The sequence below is a fragment of the Oncorhynchus nerka genome, linkage group LG2, assembly GCF_034236695.1.
Source record: "Oncorhynchus nerka isolate Pitt River linkage group LG2, Oner_Uvic_2.0, whole genome shotgun sequence".
Classification (NCBI taxonomy): domain Eukaryota; kingdom Metazoa; phylum Chordata; class Actinopteri; order Salmoniformes; family Salmonidae; genus Oncorhynchus; species Oncorhynchus nerka.
In genome coordinates this window covers 89,473,216-89,498,437 of record NC_088397.1, presented here as the reverse complement: position 1 = coordinate 89,498,437, position 25,222 = coordinate 89,473,216, and the positions used below count along the sequence as shown (strand labels likewise).

The 25,222-nt window shown below is 42.5% G+C and overlaps 1 protein-coding gene across 1 annotated transcript in view; it reads right to left on the bottom strand.

Annotated features, from left to right (window-relative positions):
* Window positions 1-24,999, bottom strand: part of LOC115121841 (acid-sensing ion channel 1B-like) — a 148,943-nt gene extending 123,944 nt beyond the window's left edge. Inside the window, 1 exon segment of the mRNA XM_065004242.1 lies at window positions 23,775-24,999. Within this exon segment, the coding sequence (XP_064860314.1) occupies window positions 23,775-24,443 (669 nt within the window). The 5' untranslated portion in view covers window positions 24,444-24,999.
* Window positions 25,000-25,222: the final 223 nt, after the last annotated feature.

Here is a 25,222-nt window from a genome sequence, read left to right as displayed (position 1 = left end):
GATACATAGTGGCTTGTAGAGAGAACACTTCAATATAGAACAGTATATATAGAACAGCATGGGATACATAGTGGCTTGTAGAGAGAACACCTCAATATAGAACAGCATGGGATACATAGTGGCTTGTAGAGAGAACACCTCAATATAGAACAGTATATATAGAACAGCATGGGATACATAGTGGCTTGTAGAGAGAACACTTCAATATAGAACAGCATGGGATACATAGTGGCTTGTAGAGAGAACACCTCAATATAGAACAGCATGGGATACATAGTGGCTTGTAGAGAGAACACTTCAATATAGAACAGCATGGGATACATAGTGGCTTGTAGAGAGAACACCTCAATATAGAACAGCATGGGATACATAGTGGCTTGTAGAGAGAACACCTCAATATAGAACAGTATATATAGAACAGCATGGGATACATAGTGGCTTGTAGAGAGAACACCTCAATATAGAACAGCATGGGATACATAGTGGCTTGTAGAGAGAACACCTCAATATAGAACAGCATGGGATACATAGTGGCTTGTAGAGAGAACACCTCAATATAGAACAGCATGGGATACATAGTGGCTTGTAGAGAGAACACTTCAATATAGAACAGCATGGGATACATAGTGGCTTGTAGAGAGAACACTTCAATATAGAACAGCATGGGATACATAGTGGCTTGTAGAGAGAGAACACCTCAATATAGAACAGCATGGGATACATAGTGGCTTGTAGAGAGAACACTTCAATATCAATATAGAACAGCATGGGATACATAGTGGCTTGTAGAGAGAACACCTCAATATAGAACAGCATGGGATACATAGTGGCTTGTAGAGAGAACACTTCAATATAGAACAGCATGGGATACATAGTGGCTTGTAGAGAGAACACCTCAATATAGAACAGCATGGGATACATAGTGGCTTGTAGAGAGAACACCTCAATATAGAACAGCATGGGATACATAGTGGCTTGTAGAGAGAACACTTCAATATAGAACAGCATGGGATACATAGTGGCTTGTAGAGAGAACACTTCAATATAGAACAGCATGGGATACAGTGGCTTGTAGAGAGAACATCAATATAGAACAGCATGGGATACATAGTGGCTTGTAGAGAGAACACTTCAATATAGAACAGCATGGGATACATAGTGGCTTGTAGAGAGAACACCTCAATATAGAACAGCATGGGATACATAGTGGTTTGTAGAGAGAACACCTCAATATAGAACAGTATATATAGAACAGCATGGGATACATAGTGGCTTGTAGAGAGAACACCTCAATATAGAACAGCATGGGATACATAGTGGCTTGTAGAGAGAACACCTCAATATAGAACAGCATGGGATACATAGTGGTTTGTAGAGAGAACACTTCAATATAGAACAGTATATATAGAACAGCATGGGATACATAGTGGCTTGTAGAGAGAACACTTCAATATAGAACAGTATATATAGAACAGCATGGGATACATAGTGGCTTGTAGAGAGAACACTTCAATATAGAACAGTATATATAGAACAGCATGGGATACATAGTGGCTTGTAGAGAGAACACCTCAATATAGAACAGCATGGGATACATAGTGGCTTGTAGAGAGAACACCTCAATATAGAACAGTATATATAGAACAGCATGGGATACATAGTGGCTTGTAGAGAGAACACTTCAATATAGAACAGCATGGGATACATAGTGGCTTGTAGAGAGAACACCTCAATATAGAACAGCATGGGATACATAGTGGCTTGTAGAGAGAACACTTCAATATAGAACAGCATGGGATACATAGTGGCTTGTAGAGAGAACACCTCAATATAGAACAGCATGGGATACATAGTGGCTTGTAGAGAGAACACCTCAATATAGAACAGCATGGGATACATAGTGGTTTGTAGAGAGAACACCTCAATATAGAACAGAACATATATAGAACAGCATGGGATACATAGTGGCTTGTAGAGAGAACACCTCAATATAGAACAGCATGGGATACATAGTGGCTTGTAGAGAGAACACTTCAATATAGAACAGCATGGGATACATAGTGGCTTGTAGAGAGAACACTCAATATAGAACAATATAGAACAGCATGGGATACATAGTGGCTTGTAGAGAGAACACCTCAATATAGAACAGCATGGGATACATAGTGGCTTGTAGAGAGAACACCTCAATATAGAACAGCATGGGATACATAGTGGCTTGTAGAGAGAACACTTCAATATAGAACAGTATATATAGAACAGCATGGGATACATAGTGGCTTGTAGAGAGAACACTTCAATATAGAACAGCATGGGATACATAGTGGCTTGTAGAGAGAACACCTCAATATAGAACAGCATGGGATACATAGTGGCTTGTAGAGAGAACACTTCAATATAGAACAGCATGGGATACATAGTGGCTTGTAGAGAGAACACTTCAATATAGAACAGTATATATAGAACAGCATGGGATACATAGTGGCTTGTAGAGAGAACACTTCAATATAGAACAGCATGGGATACATAGTGGCTTGTAGAGAGAACACTTCAATATAGAACAGCATGGGATACATAGTGGCTTGTAGAGAGAACACTTCAATATAGAACAGCATGGGATACATAGTGGCTTGTAGAGAGAACACCTCAATATAGAACAGCATGGGATACATAGTGGCTTGTAGAGAGAACACCTCAATATAGAACAGCATGGGATACATAGTGGCTTGTAGAGAGAACACTTCAATATAGAACAGCATGGGATACATAGTGGCTTGTTCAATATAGAACAGTATATATAGAACAGCATGGGATACATAGTGGCTTGTTGAGAGAACACTTCAATATAGAACAGTATATATAGAACAGCATGGGATACATAGTGGCTTGTTGAGAGAACACTTCAATATAGAACATTATATATAGAACAGCATGGGATACATAGTGGCTTGTAGAGAGAACACTTCAATATAGAACAGCATGGGATACATAGTGGCTTGTCGAGAGAACACCTCAATATAGAACAGCATGGGATACATAGTGGCTTGTAGAGAGAACACCTCAATATAGAACAGCATGGGATACATAGTGGCTTGTAGAGAGAACACTTCAATATCAATATAGAACAGCATGGGATACATAGTGGCTTGTAGAGAGAACACAATTAGAACAATATAGAACAGCATGGGATACATAGTGGCTTGTAGAGAGAACACCTCAATATAGAACAGCATGGGATACATAGTGGCTTGTAGAGAGAACACTTCAATATAGAACAGCATGGGATACATAGTGGCTTGTAGAGAGAACACCTCAATATAGAACAGCATGGGATACATAGTGGCTTGTAGAGAGAACACCTCAATATAGAACAGCATGGGATACATAGTGGCTTGTAGAGAGAACACTTCAATATAGAACAGCATGGGATACATAGTGGCTTGTAGAGAGAACACCTCAATATAGAACAGCATGGGATACATAGTGGCTTGTAGAGAGAACACCTCAATATAGAACAGCATGGGATACATAGTGGCTTGTAGAGAGAACACAATTAGAACAATATAGAACAGCATGGGATACATAGTGGCTTGTAGAGAGAACACCTCAATATAGAACAGCATGGGATACATAGTGGCTTGTAGAGAGAACACTTCAATATAGAACAGCATGGGATACATAGTGGCTTGTAGAGAGAACACCTCAATATAGAACAGTATATATAGAACAGCATGGGATACATAGTGGCTTGTAGAGAGAACACCTCAATATAGAACAGCATGGGATACATAGTGGCTTGTAGAGAGAACACTTCAATATAGAACAGCATGGGATACATAGTGGCTTGTAGAGAGAACACTTCAATATAGAACAGTATATATAGAACAGCATGGGATACATAGTGGCTTGTAGAGAGAACACTTCAATATAGAACAGCATGGGATACATAGTGGCTTGTAGAGAGAACACTTCAATATAGAACAGCATGGGATACATAGTGGCTTGTAGAGAGAACACTTCAATATAGAACAGCATGGGATACATAGTGGCTTGTAGAGAGAACACCTCAATATAGAACAGCATGGGATACATAGTGGCTTGTAGAGAGAACACTTCAATATAGAACAGCATGGGATACATAGTGGCTTGTAGAGAGAACACTTCAATATAGAAGCAGATACAATATAGAACAGCATGGGATACATAGTGGCTTGTAGAGAGAACACTTCAATATAGAACAGCATGGGATACATAGTGGCTTGTAGAGAGAACACTTCAATATAGAACAGCATGGGATACATAGTGGCTTGTAGAGAGAACACTTCAATATAGAACAGCATGGGATACATAGTGGCTTGTAGAGAGAACACTTCAATATAGAACAGCATGGGATACATAGTGGCTTGTAGAGAGAACACTTCAATATAGAACAGCATGGGATACATAGTGGCTTTAGAGAGAACACTTCCATATAGAGAACAGCATGGGATACATAGTGGCTTGTAGAGAGAACACTTCAATATAGAACAGCATGGGATACATAGTGGCTTGTAGAGAGAACACTCAATATAGAACAATATAGAACAGCATGGGATACATAGTGGCTTGTAGAGAGAACACCTCAATATAGAACAGCATGGGATACATAGTGGCTTGTGAGAGAACACTTCAATATAGAACAGCATGGGATACATAGTGGCTTGTAGAGAGAACACTTCAATATAGAACAGCATGGGATACATAGTGGCTTGTAGAGAGAACACTTCAATATAGAAACATGGGATACATATATATAGAACAGCATGGGATACATAGTGGCTTGTTGAGAGAACACCTCAATATAGAAACATATATATAGAACAGCATGGGATACATAGTGGCTTGTAGAGAGAACACTTCAATATAGAACAGCATGGGATACATAGTGGCTTGTAGAGAGAACACCTCAATATAGAACAGCATGGGATACATAGTGGCTTGTAGAGAGAACACCTCAATATAGAACAGCATGGGATACATAGTGGCTTGTAGAGAGAACACTTCAATATAGAACAGCATGGGATACATAGTGGCTTGTAGAGAGAACACTTCAATATAGAACAGCATGGGATACATAGTGGCTTGTAGAGAGAACACTTCAATATAGAACAGCATGGGATACATAGTGGCTTGTAGAGAGAACACTTCAATATAGAACAGCATGGGATACATAGTGGCTTGTAGAGAGAACACCTCAATATAGAACAGCATGGGATACATAGTGGCTTGTAGAGAGAACACCTCAATATAGAACAGCATGGGATACATAGTGGCTTGTAGAGAGAACACTTCAATATAGAACAGCATGGGATACATAGTGGCTTGTAGAGAGAACACCTCAATATAGAACAGCATGGGATACATAGTGGCTTGTAGAGAGAACACTTCAATATAGAACAGCATGGGATACATAGTGGCTTGTAGAGAGAACACTTCAATATAGAACAGCATGGGATACATAGTGGCTTGTAGAGAGAACACCTCAATATAGAACAGCATGGGATACATAATGGCTTGTAGAGAGAACACTTCAATATAGAACAGCATGGGATACATAGTGGCTTGTAGAGAGAACACCTCAATATAGAACAGTATATATAGAACAGCATGGGATACATAGTGGCTTGTAGAGAGAACACCTCAATATAGAACAGCATGGGATACATAGTGGCTTGTAGAGAGAACACTTCAATATAGAACAGCATGGGATACATAGTGGCTTGTAGAGAGAACACTTCAATATAGAACAGTATATATAGAACAGCATGGGATACATAGTGGCTTGTAGAGAGAACACCTCAATATAGAACAGCATGGGATACATAGTGGCTTGTAGAGAGAACACTTCAATATAGAACAGCATGGGATACATAGTGGCTTGTAGAGAGAACACTTCAATATAGAACAGCATGGGATACATAGTGGCTTGTAGAGAGAACACCTCAATATAGAACAGCATGGGATACATAGTGGCATGGGATTGTAGAGAGAACACCTCAATATAGAACAGCATGGGATACATAGTGGCTTGTAGAGAGAACACCTCAATATAGAACAGCATGGGATACATAGTGGCTTGTAGAGAGAACACTTCAATAAACTTCAATATAGAACAGCATGGGATACATAGTGGCTTGTAGAGAGAACACTTCAATATAGAACAGCATGGGATACATAGTGGCTTGTAGAGAGAACACTTCAATATAGAACAGCATGGGATACATAGTGGTAGAGAGAACACCTCAATATAGAACAATATAGAACAGCATGGGATACATAGTGGCTTGTAGAGAGAACACTTCAATATAGAACAGCATGGGATACATAGTGGCTTGTAGAGAGAACACCTCAATATAGAACAGCATGGGATACATAGTGGCTTGTAGAGAGAACACTTCAATATAGAACAGCATGGGATACATAGTGGCTTGTAGAGAGAACACTTCAATATAGAACAGTATATATAGAACAGCATGGGATACATAGTGGCTTGTAGAGAGAACACTTCAATATAGAACAGCATGGGATACATAGTGGCTTGTAGAGAGAACACTTCAATATAGAACAGCATGGGATACATAGTGGCTTGTAGAGAGAACACTTCAATATAGAACAGCATGGGATACATAGTGGCTTGTAGAGAGAACACCTCAATATAGAACAGCATGGGATACATAGTGGCTTGTGGAGAGAGAACACTCAATATAGAAACACCTCAATATAGAACAGTATATATAGAACAGCATGGGATACATAGTGGCTTGTAGAGAGAACACTTCAATATAGAACAGTATATATAGAACAGCATGGGATACATAGTGGCTTGTAGAGAGAACACTTCAATATAGAACAGCATGGGATACATAGTGGCTTGTAGAGAGAACACTTCAATATAGAACAGCATGGGATACATAGTGGCTTGTAGAGAGAACACTTCTCAATATAGAACAGCATGGGATACATAGTGGCTTGTAGAGAGAACACCAATATCAATATAGAACAGCATGGGATACATAGTGGCTTGTAGAGAGAACACTTCAATATAGAACAGCATGGGATACATAGTGGCTTGTAGAGAGAACACCTCAATATAGAACAGTATACATATAGAACAGCATGGGATACATAGTGGCTTGTAGAGAGAACACCTCAATATAGAACAGCATGGGATACATAGTGGCTTGTAGAGAGAACACCTCAATATAGAACAGTATATATAGAACAGCATGGGATACATTGTGGCTTGTAGAGAGAACACTTCAATATAGAACAGTATATATAGAACAGCATGGGATACATAGTGGCTTGTAGAGAGAACACTTCAATATAGAACAGCATGGGATACATAGTGGCTTGTGGAGAGAACACCTCAATATAGAACAGCATGGGATACATAGTGGCTTGTGGAGAGAACACTAATATAGAACAGCATGGGATACAATATAGAACAGCATGGGATACATAGTGGCTTGTAGAGAGAACACTTCAATATAGAACATCATGGGATACATAGTGGCTTGTGGAGAGAACACCTCAATATAGAACAGCATGGGATACATAGTGGCTTGTAGAGAGAACACCTCAATATAGAACAGTATATATAGAACAGCATGGGATACATAGTGGCTTGTTGAGAGAACACTTCAATATAGAACAGTATATATAGAACAGCATGGGATACATAGTGGCTTGTTGAGAGAACACTTCAATATAGAGCAGTATATATAGAACAGCATGGGATACATAGTGGCTTGTAGAGAGAACACTTCAATATAGAACAGCATGGGATACATAGTGGCTTGTAGAGAGAACACTTCAATATAGAACAGCATGGGATACATAGTGGCTTGTAGAGAGAACACTTCAATATAGAACAGCATGGGATACATAGTGGCTTGTAGAGAGAACACCTCAATATAGAACAGCATGGGATACATAGTGGCTTGTAGAGAGAACACTTCAATATAGAACAGCATGGGATACATAGTGGCTTGTAGAGAGAACACTTCAATATAGAACAGCATGGGATACATAGTGGCTTGTAGAGAGAACACCTCAATACAGAACAGCATGGGATACATAGTGGCTTGTAGAGAGAACACAATATCAATATAGAACAGCATGGGATACATAGTGGCTTGTAGAGAGAACACTCAATATAGAACAGCAATATAGAACAGCATGGGATACATAGTGGCTTGTAGAGAGAACACCTCAATATAGAACAGCATGGGATACATAGTGGCTTGTAGAGAGAACACTTCAATATAGAACAGCATGGGATACATAGTGGCTTGTAGAGAGAACACCTCAATATAGAACAGCATGGGATACATAGAACAGCATGGGATACATTGTAGAGAGAACACTTCAATATAGAACAGCATGGGATACATAGTGGCTTGTAGAGAGAACACTTCAATATAGAACAGCATGGGATACATAGTGGCTTGTAGAGAGAACACCTCAATATAGAACAGCATGGGATACATAGTGGCTTGTAGAGAGAACACCTCAATATAGAACAGTATATATAGAACAGCATGGGATACATAGTGGCTTGTTGAGAGAACACTTCAATATAGAACAGTATATATAGAACAGCATGGGATACATAGTGGCTTGTTGAGAGAACACTCAATATAGAGAACAGTATATATAGAACAGCATGGGATACATAGTGGCTTGTAGAGAGAACACTTCAATATAGAACAGCATGGGATACATAGTGGCTTGTAGAGAGAACACTTCAATATAGAACAGCATGGGATACATAGTGGCTTGTAGAGAGAACACCTCAATATAGAACAGCATGGGATACATAGTGGCTTGTAGAGAGAACACTTCAATATAGAACAGCATGGGATACATAGTGGCTTGTAGAGAGAACACTTCAATATAGAACAGCATGGGATACATAGTGGCTTGTAGAGAGAACACTTCAATATAGAACAGCATGGGATACATAGTGGCTTGTAGAGAGAACACCTCAATATAGAACAGCATGGGATACATAGTGGCTTGTAGAGAGAACACTTCAATATAGAACAGAACACCTCAATATAGAACAGCATGGGATACATAGTGGCTTGTAGAGAGAACACCTCAATATAGAACAGCATGGGATACATAGTGGCTTGTAGAGAGAACACCTCAATATAGAACAGCATGGGATACATAGTGGCTTGTAGAGAGAACACTTCAATATAGAACAGCATGGGATACATAGTGGCTTGTAGTGGCTTGAGAGAACACCTCAATATAGAACAGCATGGGATACATAGTGGCTTGTAGAGAGAACACTTCAATATAGAACAGCATGGGATACATAGTGGCTTGTAGAGAGAACACTTCAATATAGAACAGCATGGGATACATAGTGGCTTGTAGAGAGAACACCTCAATATAGAACAGCATGGGATACATAGTGGCTTGTAGAGAGAACACTTCAATATAGAACAGCATATGGGATAGAACAGCATGGATACATAGTGGCTTGTAGAGAGAACACTTCAATATAGAACAGCATGGGATACATAGTGGCTTGTAGAGAGAACACTTCAATATAGAACAGTATCAATATAGAACAGCATGGGATACATAGTGGCTTGTAGAGAGAACACTTCAATATAGAACAGCATGGGATACATAGTGGCTTGTAGAGAGAACACCTCAATATAGAACAGCATGGGATACATAGTGGCTTGTAGAGAGAACACTCAATATAGAACAGCATGGGATACATAGTGGCTTGTAGAGAGAACACTTCAATATAGAACAGCATGGGATACATAGTGGCTTGTAGAGAGAACACTTCAATATAGAACAGCATGGGATACATAGTGGCTTGTAGAGAGAACACTTCAATATAGAACAGCATGGGATACATATAGAAACAATATAGAACAGCATGGGATACATAGTGGCTTGTAGAGAGAACACTTCAATATAGAACAGCATGGGATACATAGTGGCTTGTAGAGAGAACACTCAATATAGAACAGCATGGGATACATAGTGGCTTGTAGAGAGAACACTTCAATATAGAACAGCATGGGATACATAGTGGCTTGTAGAGAGAACACTTCAATATAGAACAGCATGGGATACATAGTGGCTTGTAGAGAGAACACTCAATATAGAACAGCATGGGATACATAGTGGCTTGTAGAGAGAACACCTCAATATAGAACAGCATGGGATACATAGTGGCTTGTAGAGAGAACACCTCAATATAGAACAGCATGGGATACATAGTGGCTTGTAGAGAGAACACTTCAATATAGAACAGCATGGGATACATAGTGGCTTGTAGAGAGAACACTTCAATATAGAACAGCATGGGATACATAGTGGCTTGTAGAGAGAACACTTCAATATAGAACAGTGGTAGAGAGAACATATATAGAACAGCATGGGATACATAGTGGCTTGTAGAGAGAACACTTCAATATAGAACAGCATGGGATACATAGTGGTTTGTAGAGAGAACACTTCAATATAGAACAGCATGGGATACATAGTGGCTTGTAGAGAGAACACTTCAATATAGAACAGCATGGGATACATAGTGGCTTGTAGAGAGAACACCTCAATATAGAACAGCTTGTAGAGAGAACATATATAGAACAGCATGGGATACATAGTGGCTTGTAGAGAGAACACTTCAATATAGAACAGCATGGGATACATAGTGGCTTGTAGAGAGAACACCTCAATATAGAACAGCATGGGATACATAGTGGCTTGTAGAGAGAACACTTCAATATAGAACAGCATGGGATACATAGTGGCTTGTAGAGAGAACACTCAATATAGAACAATATAGAACAGCATGGGATACATAGTGGCTTGTAGAGAGAACACCTCAATATAGAACAGTATATAGTGGCTAGGATACATAGAACAGAGAACACTCAATATAGAACAGCATGGGATACATAGTGGCTTGTAGAGAGAACACCTCAATATAGAACAGCATGGGATACATATAGAACAGCATGGGATACATAGTGGCTTGTAGAGAGAACACTTCAATATAGAACAGCATGGGATACATAGTGGCTTGTAGAGAGAACACTTCAATATAGAACAGCATGGGATACATAGTGGCTTGTAGAGAGAACACTTCAATATAGAACAGCATGGGATACATAGTGGCTTGTAGAGAGAACACAATATAGAACAGCATGGGATACATAGTGGCTTGTAGAGAGAACACTCAATATAGAACACAGTATATATAGAACAGCATGGGATACATAGTGGCTTGTAGAGAGAACACTTCAATATAGAACATCATGGGATACATAGTGGCTTGTAGAGAGAACACCTCAATATAGAACAGTATATATAGAACAGCATGGGATACATAGTGGCTTGTAGAGAGAACACTTCAATATAGAACAGCATGGGATACATAGTGGCTTGTAGAGAGAACACCTCAATATAGAACAGCATGGGATACATAGTGGCTTGTAGAGAGAACACCTCAATATAGAACAGCATGGGATACATAGTGGCTTGTAGAGAGAACAGCTCAATATAGAACAGCATGGGATACATAGTGGCTTGTAGAGAGAACACTTCAATATAGAACAGCATGGGATACATAGTGGCTTGTAGAGAGAACACTTCAATATAGAACAGCATGGGATACATAGTGGCTTGTAGAGAGAACACTTCAATATAGAACAGTATATATAGAACAGCATGGGATACATAGTGGCTTGTAGAGAGAACACTTCAATATAGAACAGCATGGGATACATAGTGGTTTGTAGAGAGAACACCTCAATATAGAACAGCATGGGATACATAGTGGCTTGTAGAGAGAACACTTCAATATAGAACAGCATGGGATACATAATGGCTTGTAGAGAGAACACCTCAATATAGAACAGTATATATAGAACAGCATGGGATACATAGTGGCTTGTAGAGAGAACACTACAATATAGAACAGCATGGGATACATAGTGGCTTGTAGAGAGAACACCTCAATATAGAACAGCATGGGATACATAGGGGCTTGTAGAGAGAACACTTCAATATAGAACAGCATGGGATACATAGTGGCTTGTAGAGAGAACACCTCAATATAGAACAGCATGGGATACATAGTGGCTTGTAGAGAGAACACCTCAATATAGAACAGTATATATAGAACAGCATGGGATACATAGTGGCTTGTAGAGAGAACACCTCAATATAGAACAGTATATATAGAACAGCATGGGATACATAGTGGCTTGTAGAGAGAACACTTCAATATAGAACAGCATGGGATACATAGGGGCTTGTAGAGAGAACACTTCAATATAGAACAGCATGGGATACATAGTGGCTTGTAGAGAGAACACCTCAATATAGAACAGCATGGGATACATAGTGGCTTGTAGAGAGAACACCTCAATATAGAACAGTATATATAGAACAGCATGGGATACATAGTGGCTTGTAGAGAGAACACTTCAATATAGAACATCATGGGATACATAGTGGCTTGTAGAGAGAACACCTCAATATAGAACAGTATATATAGAACAGCATGGGATACATAGTGGCTTGTAGAGAGAACACTTCAATATAGAACAGCATGGGATACATAGTGGCTTGTAGAGAGAACACTTCAATATAGAACAGTATATATAGAACAGCATGGGATACATAGTGGCTTGTAGAGAGAACACTTCAATATAGAACAGCATGGGATACATAGTGGCTTGTAGAGAGAACACCTCAATATAGAACAGTATATATAGAACAGCATGGGATACATTGTGGCTTGTAGAGAGAACACTTCAATATAGAACAGTATATATAGAACAGCATGGGATACATAGTGGCTTGTAGAGAGAACACTTCAATATAGAACAGCATGGGATACATAGTGGCTTGTGGAGAGAACACCTCAATATAGAACAGCATGGGATACATAGTGGCTTGTGGAGAGAACACCTCAATATAGAACAGCATGGGATACATAGTGGCTTGTAGAGAGAACACTTCAATATAGAACAGCATGGGATACATAGTGGCTTGAACAGAGAACACCTCAATATAGAACAGTATATATAGAACAGTATATATAGAACAGCATGGGATACATAGTGGCTTGTAGAGAGAACACTTCAATATAGAACAGCATGGGATACATAGTGGCTTGAAGAGAGAACACCTCAATATAGAACAGTATATATAGAACAGTATATATAGAACAGCATGGGATACATAGTGGCTTGTAGAGAGAACACTTCAATATAGAACAGCATGGGATACATAGTGGCTTGTGGAGAGAACACCTCAATATAGAACAGCATGGGATACATAATGGCTTGTAGAGAGAACACCTCAATATAGAACAGCATGGGATACATAGTGGCTTGTAGAGAGAACACTTCAATATAGAACATCATGGGATACATAGTGGCTTGTAGAGAGAACACTTCAATATAGAACAGCATGGGATACATAGTGGCTTGTAGAGAGAACACTTCAATATAGAACAGCATGGGATACATAGTGGCTTGTGGAGAGAACACCTCACTATAGAACAGCATGGGATACATAGTGGCTTGTAGAGAGAACACCTCAATATAGAACAGCATGGGATACATAGTGGCTTGTGGAGAGAACACCTCAATATAGAACAGCATGGGATACATAGTGGCTTGTAGAGAGAACACCTCAATATAGAACAGCATGGGATACATAGTGGCTTGTGGAGAGAACACCTCAATATAGAACAGCATGGGATACATAATGGCTTGTAGAGAGAACACCTCAATATAGAACAGCATGGAATACATAGTGGCTTGTAGAGAGAACACTTCAATATAGAACAGCATGGGATACATAGTGGCTTGTAGAGAGAACACCTCAATATAGAACAGCATGGGATACATAGTGGCTTGTAGAGAGAACACTTCAATATAGAACAGTATATATAGAACAGCATGGGATACATAGTGGCTTGTAGAGAGAAAACTTCAATATAGAACAGCATGGGATACATAGTGGCTTGTAGAGAGAACACCTCAATATAGAACAGCATGGGATACATAGTGGCTTGTAGAGAGAACACGTCAATATAGAACAGTATATAGAACCGTATATATAGAGCAGTATATAGAACTGTATATATAGAACAGTATATAGAACTGTATATATAGAACAGTATATAGAACAGTATATATAGAACAGTATATAGAACCGTATATATAGAACAGTATATAGAACTGTATATATAGAACAGTATATATGTCACCGCTGATATGTCGTCTCCAGTTTGAGTAGCCTGTCCTTCCTTCAATCAATCAATAAATCAATCAATCAATCAATCAATCAATCAATATGGTCCATTGAATGGTGAACTGAAGGATCCCATGCTATTGAGGCTACTGAGGAGAAAAAGGGAAATCAGAAGGCAGGACATCTGTTTCTCAGATGTAATATTTGATGTGTCTGTGTTGTTGTCAGCCACTTGGTGCCCCCTGGAGCCACAGCTTCAGTATCTGGCTGCTCTAATCCTACTACCCAGAGCCAAGCCACACTCAGGTTACAGAACTACTAGTTGAGTCAAGGTCAAATAGGCAATCTACACACACACACAAACATACACACACACACACACACACACACACACACACACACACACACACACACACACACACACACACACACACACACACACACACACACACATAGTGCACACACACACACACACACACACACACACACACACACACACACACACACACACACACACACACACACACACACACACACACACACACACACACACACACACACACACACACACACACACACACACACACACACACACAGATATCCACTAGTAGAGTGAAGGACACGATTCCAATCTTCCCATCTACCATCGTCAGGGTGAGTAGGACACCATTACAGGCACACTGTAAAAGATCTCTCCATAAACTGTGAGTAGTGCTGTCTACAACATAGGGGGCAATACTGTCTGCATCAGTTGAAGGATTGCACGTTGCATAGGAACGATATCCTTTCCACATGCACCCAACATGGTCTAACAGCATCACAGGAACAGGTGGCTAAAGCAAGAGGAGGCCACTTTGCAGTTCAGCTCTATGTTCTTAAGAAGTAACCAGAAGGTCAGCTCCATGTTCTTGAGGAAACAGCAGAAGTTCAGCTCCATGTTCTTGAGGAAACAGCAGAAGTTCAGCTCTATGTTCTCAAGGAGACAGCAGGAGTTCAGCTCTATGTTCTCGAGGAGACAGCAGAAGTTCAGCTCTATGTTCTCAAGGAGAGAGCAGGAGTTCAGCTCTATGTTACTGAGGAGACAGCAGTAGTTCAGCTCTATGTTACTGAGGAGAGAGCAGAAGTTCAGCTCTATGTTCTCGAGGAGACAGCAGGAGTTCAGCTCTATGTTCTCGAGGAGAGAGCAGAAGTTCAACTCTATGTTCTCAAGGAGAGAGCAGAAGTTCAGCTCTATGTTCTCAAGGAAACAGCAGGAGTTCAGCTCTATGTTCTCGAGGAGAGAGCAGAAGTTCAGCTCTATGTTCTCGAGGAGACAGCAGAAGTTCAGCTCTATGTTCTCGAGGAGACAGCAGTAGTTCAGCTCTATGTTCTCAAGGAGACAGCAGAAGTTCAGCTCTATGTTCTCGAGGAGAGAGCAGAAGTTCAGCTCTATGTTCTCTGAGGAGACAGCAGAAGTTCAGCTCTATGTTCTCGAGGAGAGAGCAGAAGTTCAGCTCTATGTTCTCAAGGAGACAGCAGGAGTTCAGCTCTATGTTCTTGAGGAAACAGCAGGAGTTCAGCTCTATGTTCTCGAGGAGAGAGCAGAAGTTCAGCTCTATGTTCTCAAGGAGACAGCAGAAGTTCAGCTCTATGTTCTCGAGAGAGAGCAGAAGTTCAGCTCTATGTTCTCAAGGAGACAGCAGGAGTTCAGCTCTATGTTCTTGAGGAAACAGCAGGAGTTCAGCTCTATGTTCTCGAGGAGAGAGCAGAAGTTCAGCTCTATGTTCTCGAGGAGACAGCAGAAGTCCAGCTCTATGTTCTCGAGGAGACAGCAGTAGTTCAGCTCTATGTTCTCAAGGAGACAGTAGAAGTTCAGCTCTATGTTCTCGAGGAGAGAGCAGAAGTTCAGCTCTATGTTCTCAAGGAGACAGCAGAAGTTCAGCTCTATGTTCTCGAGGAGACAGCAGAAGTCCAGCTCTATGTTCTCGAGGAGACAGCAGTAGTTCAGCTCTATGTTCTCAAGGAGACACAGAAGTTCAGCTCTATGTTCTCAGAGCAGAAGTTCAGCTCCATGTTCTTGAGGAAACAGCAGAAGTTCAGCTCTATGTTCTCAAGGAGACAGCAGGAGTTCAGCTCTATGTTCTTGAGGAGACAGCAGAAGTTCAGCTCTATGTTCTCAAGGAGAGAGCAGGAGTTCAGCTCTATGTTACTGAGGAGACAGCAGTAGTTCAGCTCTATGTTACTGAGGAGAGAGCAGAAGTTCAGCTCTATGTTCTCGAGGAGACAGCAGGAGTTCAGCTCTATGTTCTCGAGGAGAGAGCAGAAGTTCAACTCTATGTTCTCAAGGAGAGAGCAGAAGTTCAGCTCTATGTTCTCAAGGAAACAGCAGGAGTTCAGCTCTATGTTCTCGAGGAGAGAGCAGAAGTTCAGCTCTATGTTCTCGAGGAGACAGCAGAAGTTCAGCTCTATGTTCTCGAGGAGACAGCAGTAGTTCAGCTCTATGTTCTCAAGGAGACAGCAGAAGTTCAGCTCTATCTTCTCGAGGAGAGAGCAGAAGTTCAGCTCTATGTTCTCAAGGAGACAGCAGAAGTTCAGCTCTATGTTCTCGAGGAGAGAGCAGAAGTTCAGCTCTATGTTCTCAAGGAGACAGCAGGAGTTCAGCTCTATGTTCTTGAGGAAACAGCAGGAGTTCAGCTCTATGTTCTCGAGAGAGAGTTCAGCAGAAGTTCAGCTCTATGTTCTCAAGGAGACAGCAGAAGTTCAGCTCTATGTTCTCGAGGAGAGAGCAGAAGTTCAGCTCTATGTTCTCGAGGAGACAGCAGGAGTTCAGCTCTATGTTCTTGAGGAGACAGCAGGAGTTCAGCTCTATGTTCTCGAGGAGAGAGCAGAAGTTCAGCTCTATGTTCTCGAGGAGACAGCAGAAGTCCAGCTCTATGTTCTCGAGGAGACAGCAGTAGTTCAGCTCTATGTTCTCAAGGAGACAGAAGTTCAGCTCTATGTTCTCGAGGAGAGAGCAGGAGTTCAGCTCTATGTTCTCAAGGAGACAGCAGGAGTTCAGCTCTATGTTCTCGAGGAGAGAGCAGAAGTTCAGCTCTATGTTCTCAGCAGAAGTTCAGCTCTATGTTCTCGAGGAGAGAGCAGAAGTTCAGCTCTATGTTCTCAAGGAAACAGCAGGAGTTCAGCTCTATGTTCTCGAGGAGACAGCAGAAGTTCAGCTCTATGTTCTCGAGGAGACAGCAGAAGTTCAGCTCTATGTTCTGAGGAGACAGCAGGAGTTCAGCTCCATGTTCTCAGGGAGACAGCAGGAGTTCAGCTCTATGTTCTCGAGGAGACAGCAGAAGTTCAGCTCTATGTTCTCGAGGAGACAGCAGTAGTTCAGCTCTATGTTCTCAAGGAGACAGCAGGAGTTCAGCTCTATGTTCTCGAGGAGACAGCAGTAGTTCAGCTCTATGTTCTCGAGGAGACAGCAGTAGTTCAGCTCTATGTTCTCAAGGAGACAGTAGAAGTTCAGCTCTATGTTCTCGAGGAGAGAGCAGAAGTTCAGCTCCATGTTCTTGAGGAAACAGCAGAAGTTCAGCTCTATGTTCTCAAGGAGACAGCAGGAGTTCAGCTCTATGTTCTTGAGGAGACAGCAGAAGTTCAGCTCTATGTTCTCAAGGAGAGAGCAGGAGTTCAGCTCTATGTTACTGAGGAGACAGCAGTAGTTCAGCTCTATGTTACTGAGGAGAGAGCAGAAGTTCAGCTCTATGTTCTCGAGGAGACAGCAGGAGTTCAGCTCTATGTTCTCGAGGAGAGAGCAGAAGTTCAACTCTATGTTCTCAAGGAGAGAGCAGAAGTTCAGCTCTATGTTCTCAAGGAAACAGCAGGAGTTCAGCTCTATGTTCTCGAGGAGAGAGCAGAAGTTCAGCTCTATGTTCTCGAGGAGACAGCAGAAGTTCAGCTCTATGTTCTCGAGGAGACAGCAGTAGTTCAGCTCTATGTTCTCAAGGAGACAGCAGAAGTTCAGCTCTATCTTCTCGAGGAGAGAGCAGAAGTTCAGCTCTATGTTCTCAAGGAGACAGCAGAAGTTCAGCTCTATGTTCTCGAGGAGAGAGCAGAAGTTCAGCTCTATGTTCTCAAGGAGACAGCAGGAGTTCAGCTCTATGTTCTTGAGGAAACAGCAGGAGTTCAGCTCTATGTTCTCGAGGAGAGAGCAGAAGTTCAGCTCTATGTTCTCAAGGAGACAGCAGAAGTTCAGCTCTATGTTCTCGAGGAGAGAGCAGAAGTTCAGCTCTATGTTCTCAAGGAGACAGCAGGAGTTCAGCTCTATGTTCTTGAGGAAACAGCAGGAGTTCAGCTCTATGTTCTCGAGGAGAGAGCAGAAGTTCAGCTCTATGTTCTCGAGGAGACAGCAGAAGTCCAGCTCTATGTTCTCGAGGAGACAGCAGTAGTTCAGCTCTATGTTCTCAAGGAGACAGTAGAAGTTCAGCTCTATGTTCTCGAGGAGAGAGCAGAAGTTCAGCTCTATGTTCTCAAGGAGACAGCAGGAGTTCAGCTCTATGTTCTCGAGGAGAGAGCAGAAGTTCAGCTCTATGTTCTCGAGGAGAGAGCAGAAGTTCAGCTCTATGTTCTCGAGGAGAGAGCAGAAGTTCAGCTCTATGTTCTCAAGGAAACAGCAGGAGTTCAGCTCTATGTTCTCGAGGAGAGAGCAGAAGTTCAGCTCTATGTTCTCGAGGAGACAGCAGAAGTTCAGCTCTATGTTCTTGAGGAGACAGCAGGAGTTCAGCTCCATGTTCTCAGGGAGACAGCAGGAGTTCAGCTCTATGTTCTCGAGGAGACAGCAGAAGTTCAGCTCTATGTTCTCGAGGAGACAGCAGTAGTTCAGCTCTATGTTCTCAAGGAGACAGCAGGAGTTCAGCTCTATGTTCTCGAGGAGAGAGCAGATGTTCAGCTCTATGTTACTGAGGAGACAGCAGGAGTTCAGCTCTATGTTCCCAAGGAGACAGCAGAAGGTTGAAACCGAAGTGCTCATGCGGTGACGGTGATGCTGAGTTGGGATGTAAAGGGACCCGGGACTAATGGATAGAGTCAGGATGTAGCTGCTGCCTCCCCATCCTTCCTTCTGCTCCTTCCAGTGCTCCAGGCCTGATCATATTCTGCTGCCCTGGGACAGAATGCTGTAAGCTGAGCCCTCTGTCTGTGTGTGTGTGTGTGTGTGTGTGTGTGTCCAACTAGCCCTGTTGAAGGCACCTTTCTATAGCTCTGCTCTGGACAGGACACCTATCTATTTACTGCAGGGAAAATGAGTGAAGATAATTTGATACAGACCCAGGGCAATGCTTAGAGCAGTGTTTCCCAAACTCAGGCCTGTGGACCCCAAGGGGTGAGCGTGTAATTAAAATAATCAACTAATCATTAAGCTTTGATTATTTGAATCAGCTGTGTAGTGCTATGGCAAAAACCAACACACACACACGGACGCAAGCATTTACACACACACACACACACACACACACACACACACACACACACACACACACACACACACACACTTTCCTTCTCCACCAACACAAAGCTTATGATAATAAAGACTGGAATAATTTTGTCTCATCATCTCTTCTATTGGTTCCAATGACCAGATGACTCCAGATAAATGCTCCCTATTGGTTGTACACACTGACAGGGGAGAGGTGTGTGGATAAATACATTATGTATTATCTTTGGGGTTTTCTAAGTCTCTCTCCCACTAGGGATTTTAACCGCCAACTCCAGCCTGGTGTTTATTTCACTGATGGTTGTGTTTATCTTCCATTTCCAGGGGCTTTATATGTCCCAGTGGACCTAACCACTCAGCGGAGGGATACATACATCACCGGAGGTGTTGTTAGTCCCAGTGGACCTAACCACTCAGCGGAGGAGGGGTAGTATTATGAAGACATCCCTGACAGGATATGTTGATATACCTTAACACCAATAACACTGCTACCCTACTTTAAACTCCTCTCTTTATAAATATATGTTTTGTACTACAGTGCTCTGATCCAATTGTGTGTAACAAACAAAAAACGTCAAACGTCAAAAAACGTCAAAAACGTCAATTATTCAAAATAAAAACACAAGGCTGCACTGGTTCACGCAGGAAATTCCGGCCTCTATTTTCGGCTGGCTGTAAGTAGGCGCAAGTGTCAAAGTCACGTTAGTTTGCAATTTCTTCATGTAAAAATAACCGCACTAGCATTATACAGCCCTTACGCCAGGTTCAGCAATTCTCGATTGTCTCAAGACTTACAAATCCTGTCTCCTCCCCTTCATCTACACTGATTGAAGTGGATTTAACAAGTGACATCAAATTGTATTTGTCACAGAGGCTGTAAGTGTAGACAAGCGAGGCTATAAACAGGGGGGTACCGGTACAGAGTCAATGTGGAGGCTATATACAGGGGGTACCGGTACAGAGTCAAGGTGGAGGCTATATACACGGGGTACCGGTACAGAGTCAATGTGGAGGCTATATACAGGGTGTTACGGTACAGAGTCAAGGTGGAGGCTATATACAGGGGGTACCGGTACAGAGTCAATGTGGAGGCTATATACAGGGGGTACCGGTACAGAGTCAATGTGGAGGCTTTATACAGGGGGTACCGGTACAGAGTCAATGTGGAGGCTATATACAGGGGGTACCGGTACAGAGTCAATGTGGAGGCTATATACAGGGGGTACCGGTACAGAGTCAATGTGGAGGCTATATACAGGGGGTACCGGTACAGAGTCAATGTGGAGGCTATATACAGGGGGCACCGGTACAGAGTTAATGTGGAGGCTATATACAGGGGGTACCGGTACAGAGTCAATGTGGAGGCTTTATACAGGGGGTACCGGTACAGAGTCAATGTGGAGGCTATATACAGGGGTACGGTACAGAGTCAATGTGGAGGCTATATACAGGGGGTACCGGTACAGAGTCAATGTGGAGGCTATATACAGGGGGTACCGGTACAGAGTCAATGTGGAGGCTATATACAGGGGGTACCGGTACAGAGTCAATGTGTGGGGGCACCGGTTAGTCGAGGTAATTGAAGTGATATATACATGTAGGTAGATTTATTAAAGTGACTTATGCATAGATAATAACAGAGAGTAGCTGCAGCGTAAAAAAGGGGTCTGGGTAGCCCTTTGATTAGCTGTTCAGGAGTCTTATGGCTTGGGGGTAGAAGCTGTTAAGAAGCCTTTTGGACCTCGCCTTGGCGCTCCAGTCCCGCTTGCCGTTCGGTACCAATAAGGCATCCTATGTCAGTCTATGTCATGGACAGAGCATGTGTTCCAAATGTTTTGGTTTATTCAAAAATAGAGTCCTATACAACACAGCATGAATATAGGGAATCAATGCAACTTTACCTTGTGTCTCTGAGAGGAAAAATGGGTCACCATGGATACCGTGATGAAGGTGCAAGCCACCCACTTGAGTGCTTGGCCCTGGACTTTTCTTCCATTTCACACACTTAATGTGAATATGATTCTCTCTGTTCTCCTTCAGCAAAAAATGTATAGTTATTTCTTAGCAAAGCAGTTATCAGGTTATCTTTGGTTCTCAGAAAACAGCTGCCGATATTGTACATTAACTACCCATTAATAACGATTTTTCCAGTTAAAACGAGGCTGGCGCAGGTGCATGGCCTTCTGTTTATTCTCTAATATCTGTGATAAGGGTGGAGGTTGTTGGTTTGAAAGTACAGATGATTATCAGTATTTTTTTTAAGGATAACAGGACCCAGTCAAGTATAATCTATGTCTACATGTTATATTATATAGACAATATGATAAATATATTCCTATTATCTATGCCTCTAGGAGGTGGATGGGTTAGGGTTAGGGTCAGGGTTAGGGTCAGGGTCCGGGTTAGGGTCAGGGTTAGGGTCAGGGTTAGGGTCAGGGTCCGGGTTAGGGTCAGGGTTAGGGTCCGGGTTAGGGTTAGTGTTAGGGTCAGGGTCAGGGTCCGGGTTAGGGTCAGGGTTAGGGTCCGGGTTAGGGTCAGGGTTAGGGTTAGGGTCAGGGTCAGGGTTAGGGTTAGGGTCAGGGTCAGGGTTAGGGTTAGGGTTAGGGTCAGGGTCAGGGTCAGGGTTAGGGTCAGGGTTATTGTTAGGGTCAGGGTCAGGGTTAGGTTCAGGGTTAGGGTCAGGGTTAGGGTCAGGTTCAGGGTTAGGTTTAGGGTCAGGGTTAGGGTCAGGGTCAGGGTTATTGTTAGGGTCAGGGTCAGGGTTATTGTTAGGGTCAGGGTGTTAGGAAGGAGAAGACTGGTCATGGATTGAGATGTGCTGCAGATGTGATTTCAGGGAATCTTGAAAGCAACTCCAAGAAATGCTGTCAAAACTGTCAACAGGTGATATCGAGAGATTTCAAATAAAGATATCACATTCCTGTCAGGCCGGGTAAAAACAGAACACTGTCATTATTGCCTGATGCATAAACATGATACTGATGAAATTCAGTCATTCGTAGTCAGAGCGATATACTGTGCAAAGGTTATAGTGAAATCAATATGCTGATGTGGCAGAGCATTGTCCACAAATAACAGCCTGCCATTCAGCATGCAAACCATGTTTTATCTAGAGGTAACAGTCAAGAGGACAATGGCAAAGTGCAGTCAAAAGCCCAAATATCAATACATCTCTATCCATTTACTTTCACTGACTACGCTACACAACAATTCCTTTCAATTGCAATGGATTTCCCAGTGTTGCAATATTAAGGAAAAAGTGGAAGCACTGTAATGTGCAAGAAAGGCTCGGAGACAGCTAGATTACATCAGTACACTGTAAACCCCATGACATGTGTAAGAAAGGCTCGGATACAGCTAGATTACATCAGTACACTGTAAACCCCATGAAATGTGTAAGAAAGGCTCGGAGACAGCTAGATTACATCAGTAGCTAGTAGTAGTAGTAGTCTTGGAAGGCTTCGGGACCACACTCTATCCCTCCGAAGTTATTCTATTATCACTTTTATCACCAGTACTAATAATCACTAACCGGCTACTGTACCTCTCTGAAGGCCTCCGGACCACACTCTTTCCCTCTGAAGTTATTCTATTATCACTTTTATCACCAGTACCAATAATCACTAACCGGCTACTGTACCTCTCTGAAGGCCTCCGGGCCACACTCTTTCCCTCTGAAGTTATTCTATTATCACTTTTATCACCAGTACTAATAATCACTAACCGGCTACTGTACCTCTCTGAAGGCCTCCGGGCCACACTCTTTCCCTCTGAAGTTATTCTATTATCACTTTTATCACCAGTACTAATAATCACTAACCGGCTACTGTACCTCTCTGAAGGCCTCCGGGCCACACTCTTTCCCTCTGAAGTTATTCTATTATCACTTTTATCACCAGTACTAATAATCACTAACCGGCTACTGTACCTCTCTGAAGGCCTCCGGACCACACTCTTTCCCTCTGAAGTTATTCTATTATCACTTTTATCACCAGCGGCAATACTAATAATCACTAACCGGCTACTGTACCTCTCTGAAGGCCTCCGGGCCACACTCTTTCCCTCTGAAGTTGCACTCCAGCAGCATATCTTCTATACGGTGTCTGGTACGGTTGTGGAACTCATCGAGGCTGAACCTGGATCCCTGGCGGTCGGGCTCGGGGGCCAGGGGGATCCCAGGGGCCATGTTGTCTTCATACCCCAGCAGCTGGCCCATGAACAGCAGGTCACTATAACTGATCTGGGAGCGGCGGAAGTAGTTGTAGTTGCAGAAGGTGACGGCCGGGAAGGTCAAGTTTGGGGCATTTCTCTCGTCCAGCATTGTGACGTGATCGTAGGACAGGTAGTAGACGACACGGTCGAACACCTGGAGGAGGAAAGCAGAGAGAGCTAACAGGAAGACGATGGCCCAGAGGCCCTGACGCACGCTGAACTTCTTGTCTTCTGCGAAGATGTGGTTGGCGCCGTGGAGCGAGCAGCTGTCGAAGAACTCTGCGAGGCTGTCTAACTGGCTGGCGTCGTCTTCATCTTCGTCATACACGTCCAATTCATCACACCCGTCCTCCCGGTAATCCCCCCGACCGCCGCCATCACCGGATTTGATCCCCTTGCGGTAGCGGTCGTCGAAGCCGTCTTTTCCCAGTCCTCTGGGCTCGTCGTCGGCCGAGAAGGAGATGCTGCACATGATGCGGACGGGCATGGTGGCGGCTTGGCTGGGTTGGTCTGGAAGAAACTGGTCTGTAATCAGGCATAGACAAATAGAAGCAGACCAAGTGTGACGATTCAAAATGTCGGGAAAATGTAAAGTGAAGAAGAGAGCTGAGCCGTACTGAAAGTCCAAACAAGAGCCCAAAGTCACGTCCAACTGAATCAGGTAAACTGGTGCTGTGATGCGTCTGACTGTTGATGGCGCATAGTCAGAAAAAGAAAGGAACACCGAATCACAAGCTCAATCAACAACTCATGAACTCGCTGTCCCCAAACAAGATTAGAAGTTTCTGTTTTCTTGAAGGAAAGAAGAACACAACGAATGGTAACGATCAGATCAACTGGAGTTCTTATCTTCTCTCATTCTCTCATCATACCATCTCTTCTCTCATCCCACATCTGTGGTCAGTGATCCGGGAGTGTGAGGGATGTTAAATGCCCTGCCCAGGGTTAGTCCTTCCCTTTATAGTGCAGTTGCACGTCCATAGAGAAGAAGAGGCAGGAGATCAGTTAGCCCATACAGAGGGAGTTCAGAGAGGAGGAGATCAGTGATGGTTCTATGAGGGGAACGACACAGAATACTCCCTGAGAGCCCAGCCACAGGTCACTGTGTCAAGGCAGAGTTACACCATACACTTACAGGAAGCACTGCTGTTTGACGCATAACACACAGAGAAAGAGAGAGAGAGAGGGAGAGAGAGAGAGAGGGATCAGAATCCTAGTACTATTGGATTGGAATAGAATTCCCAATAAAGTTCCAACATTTCCAAA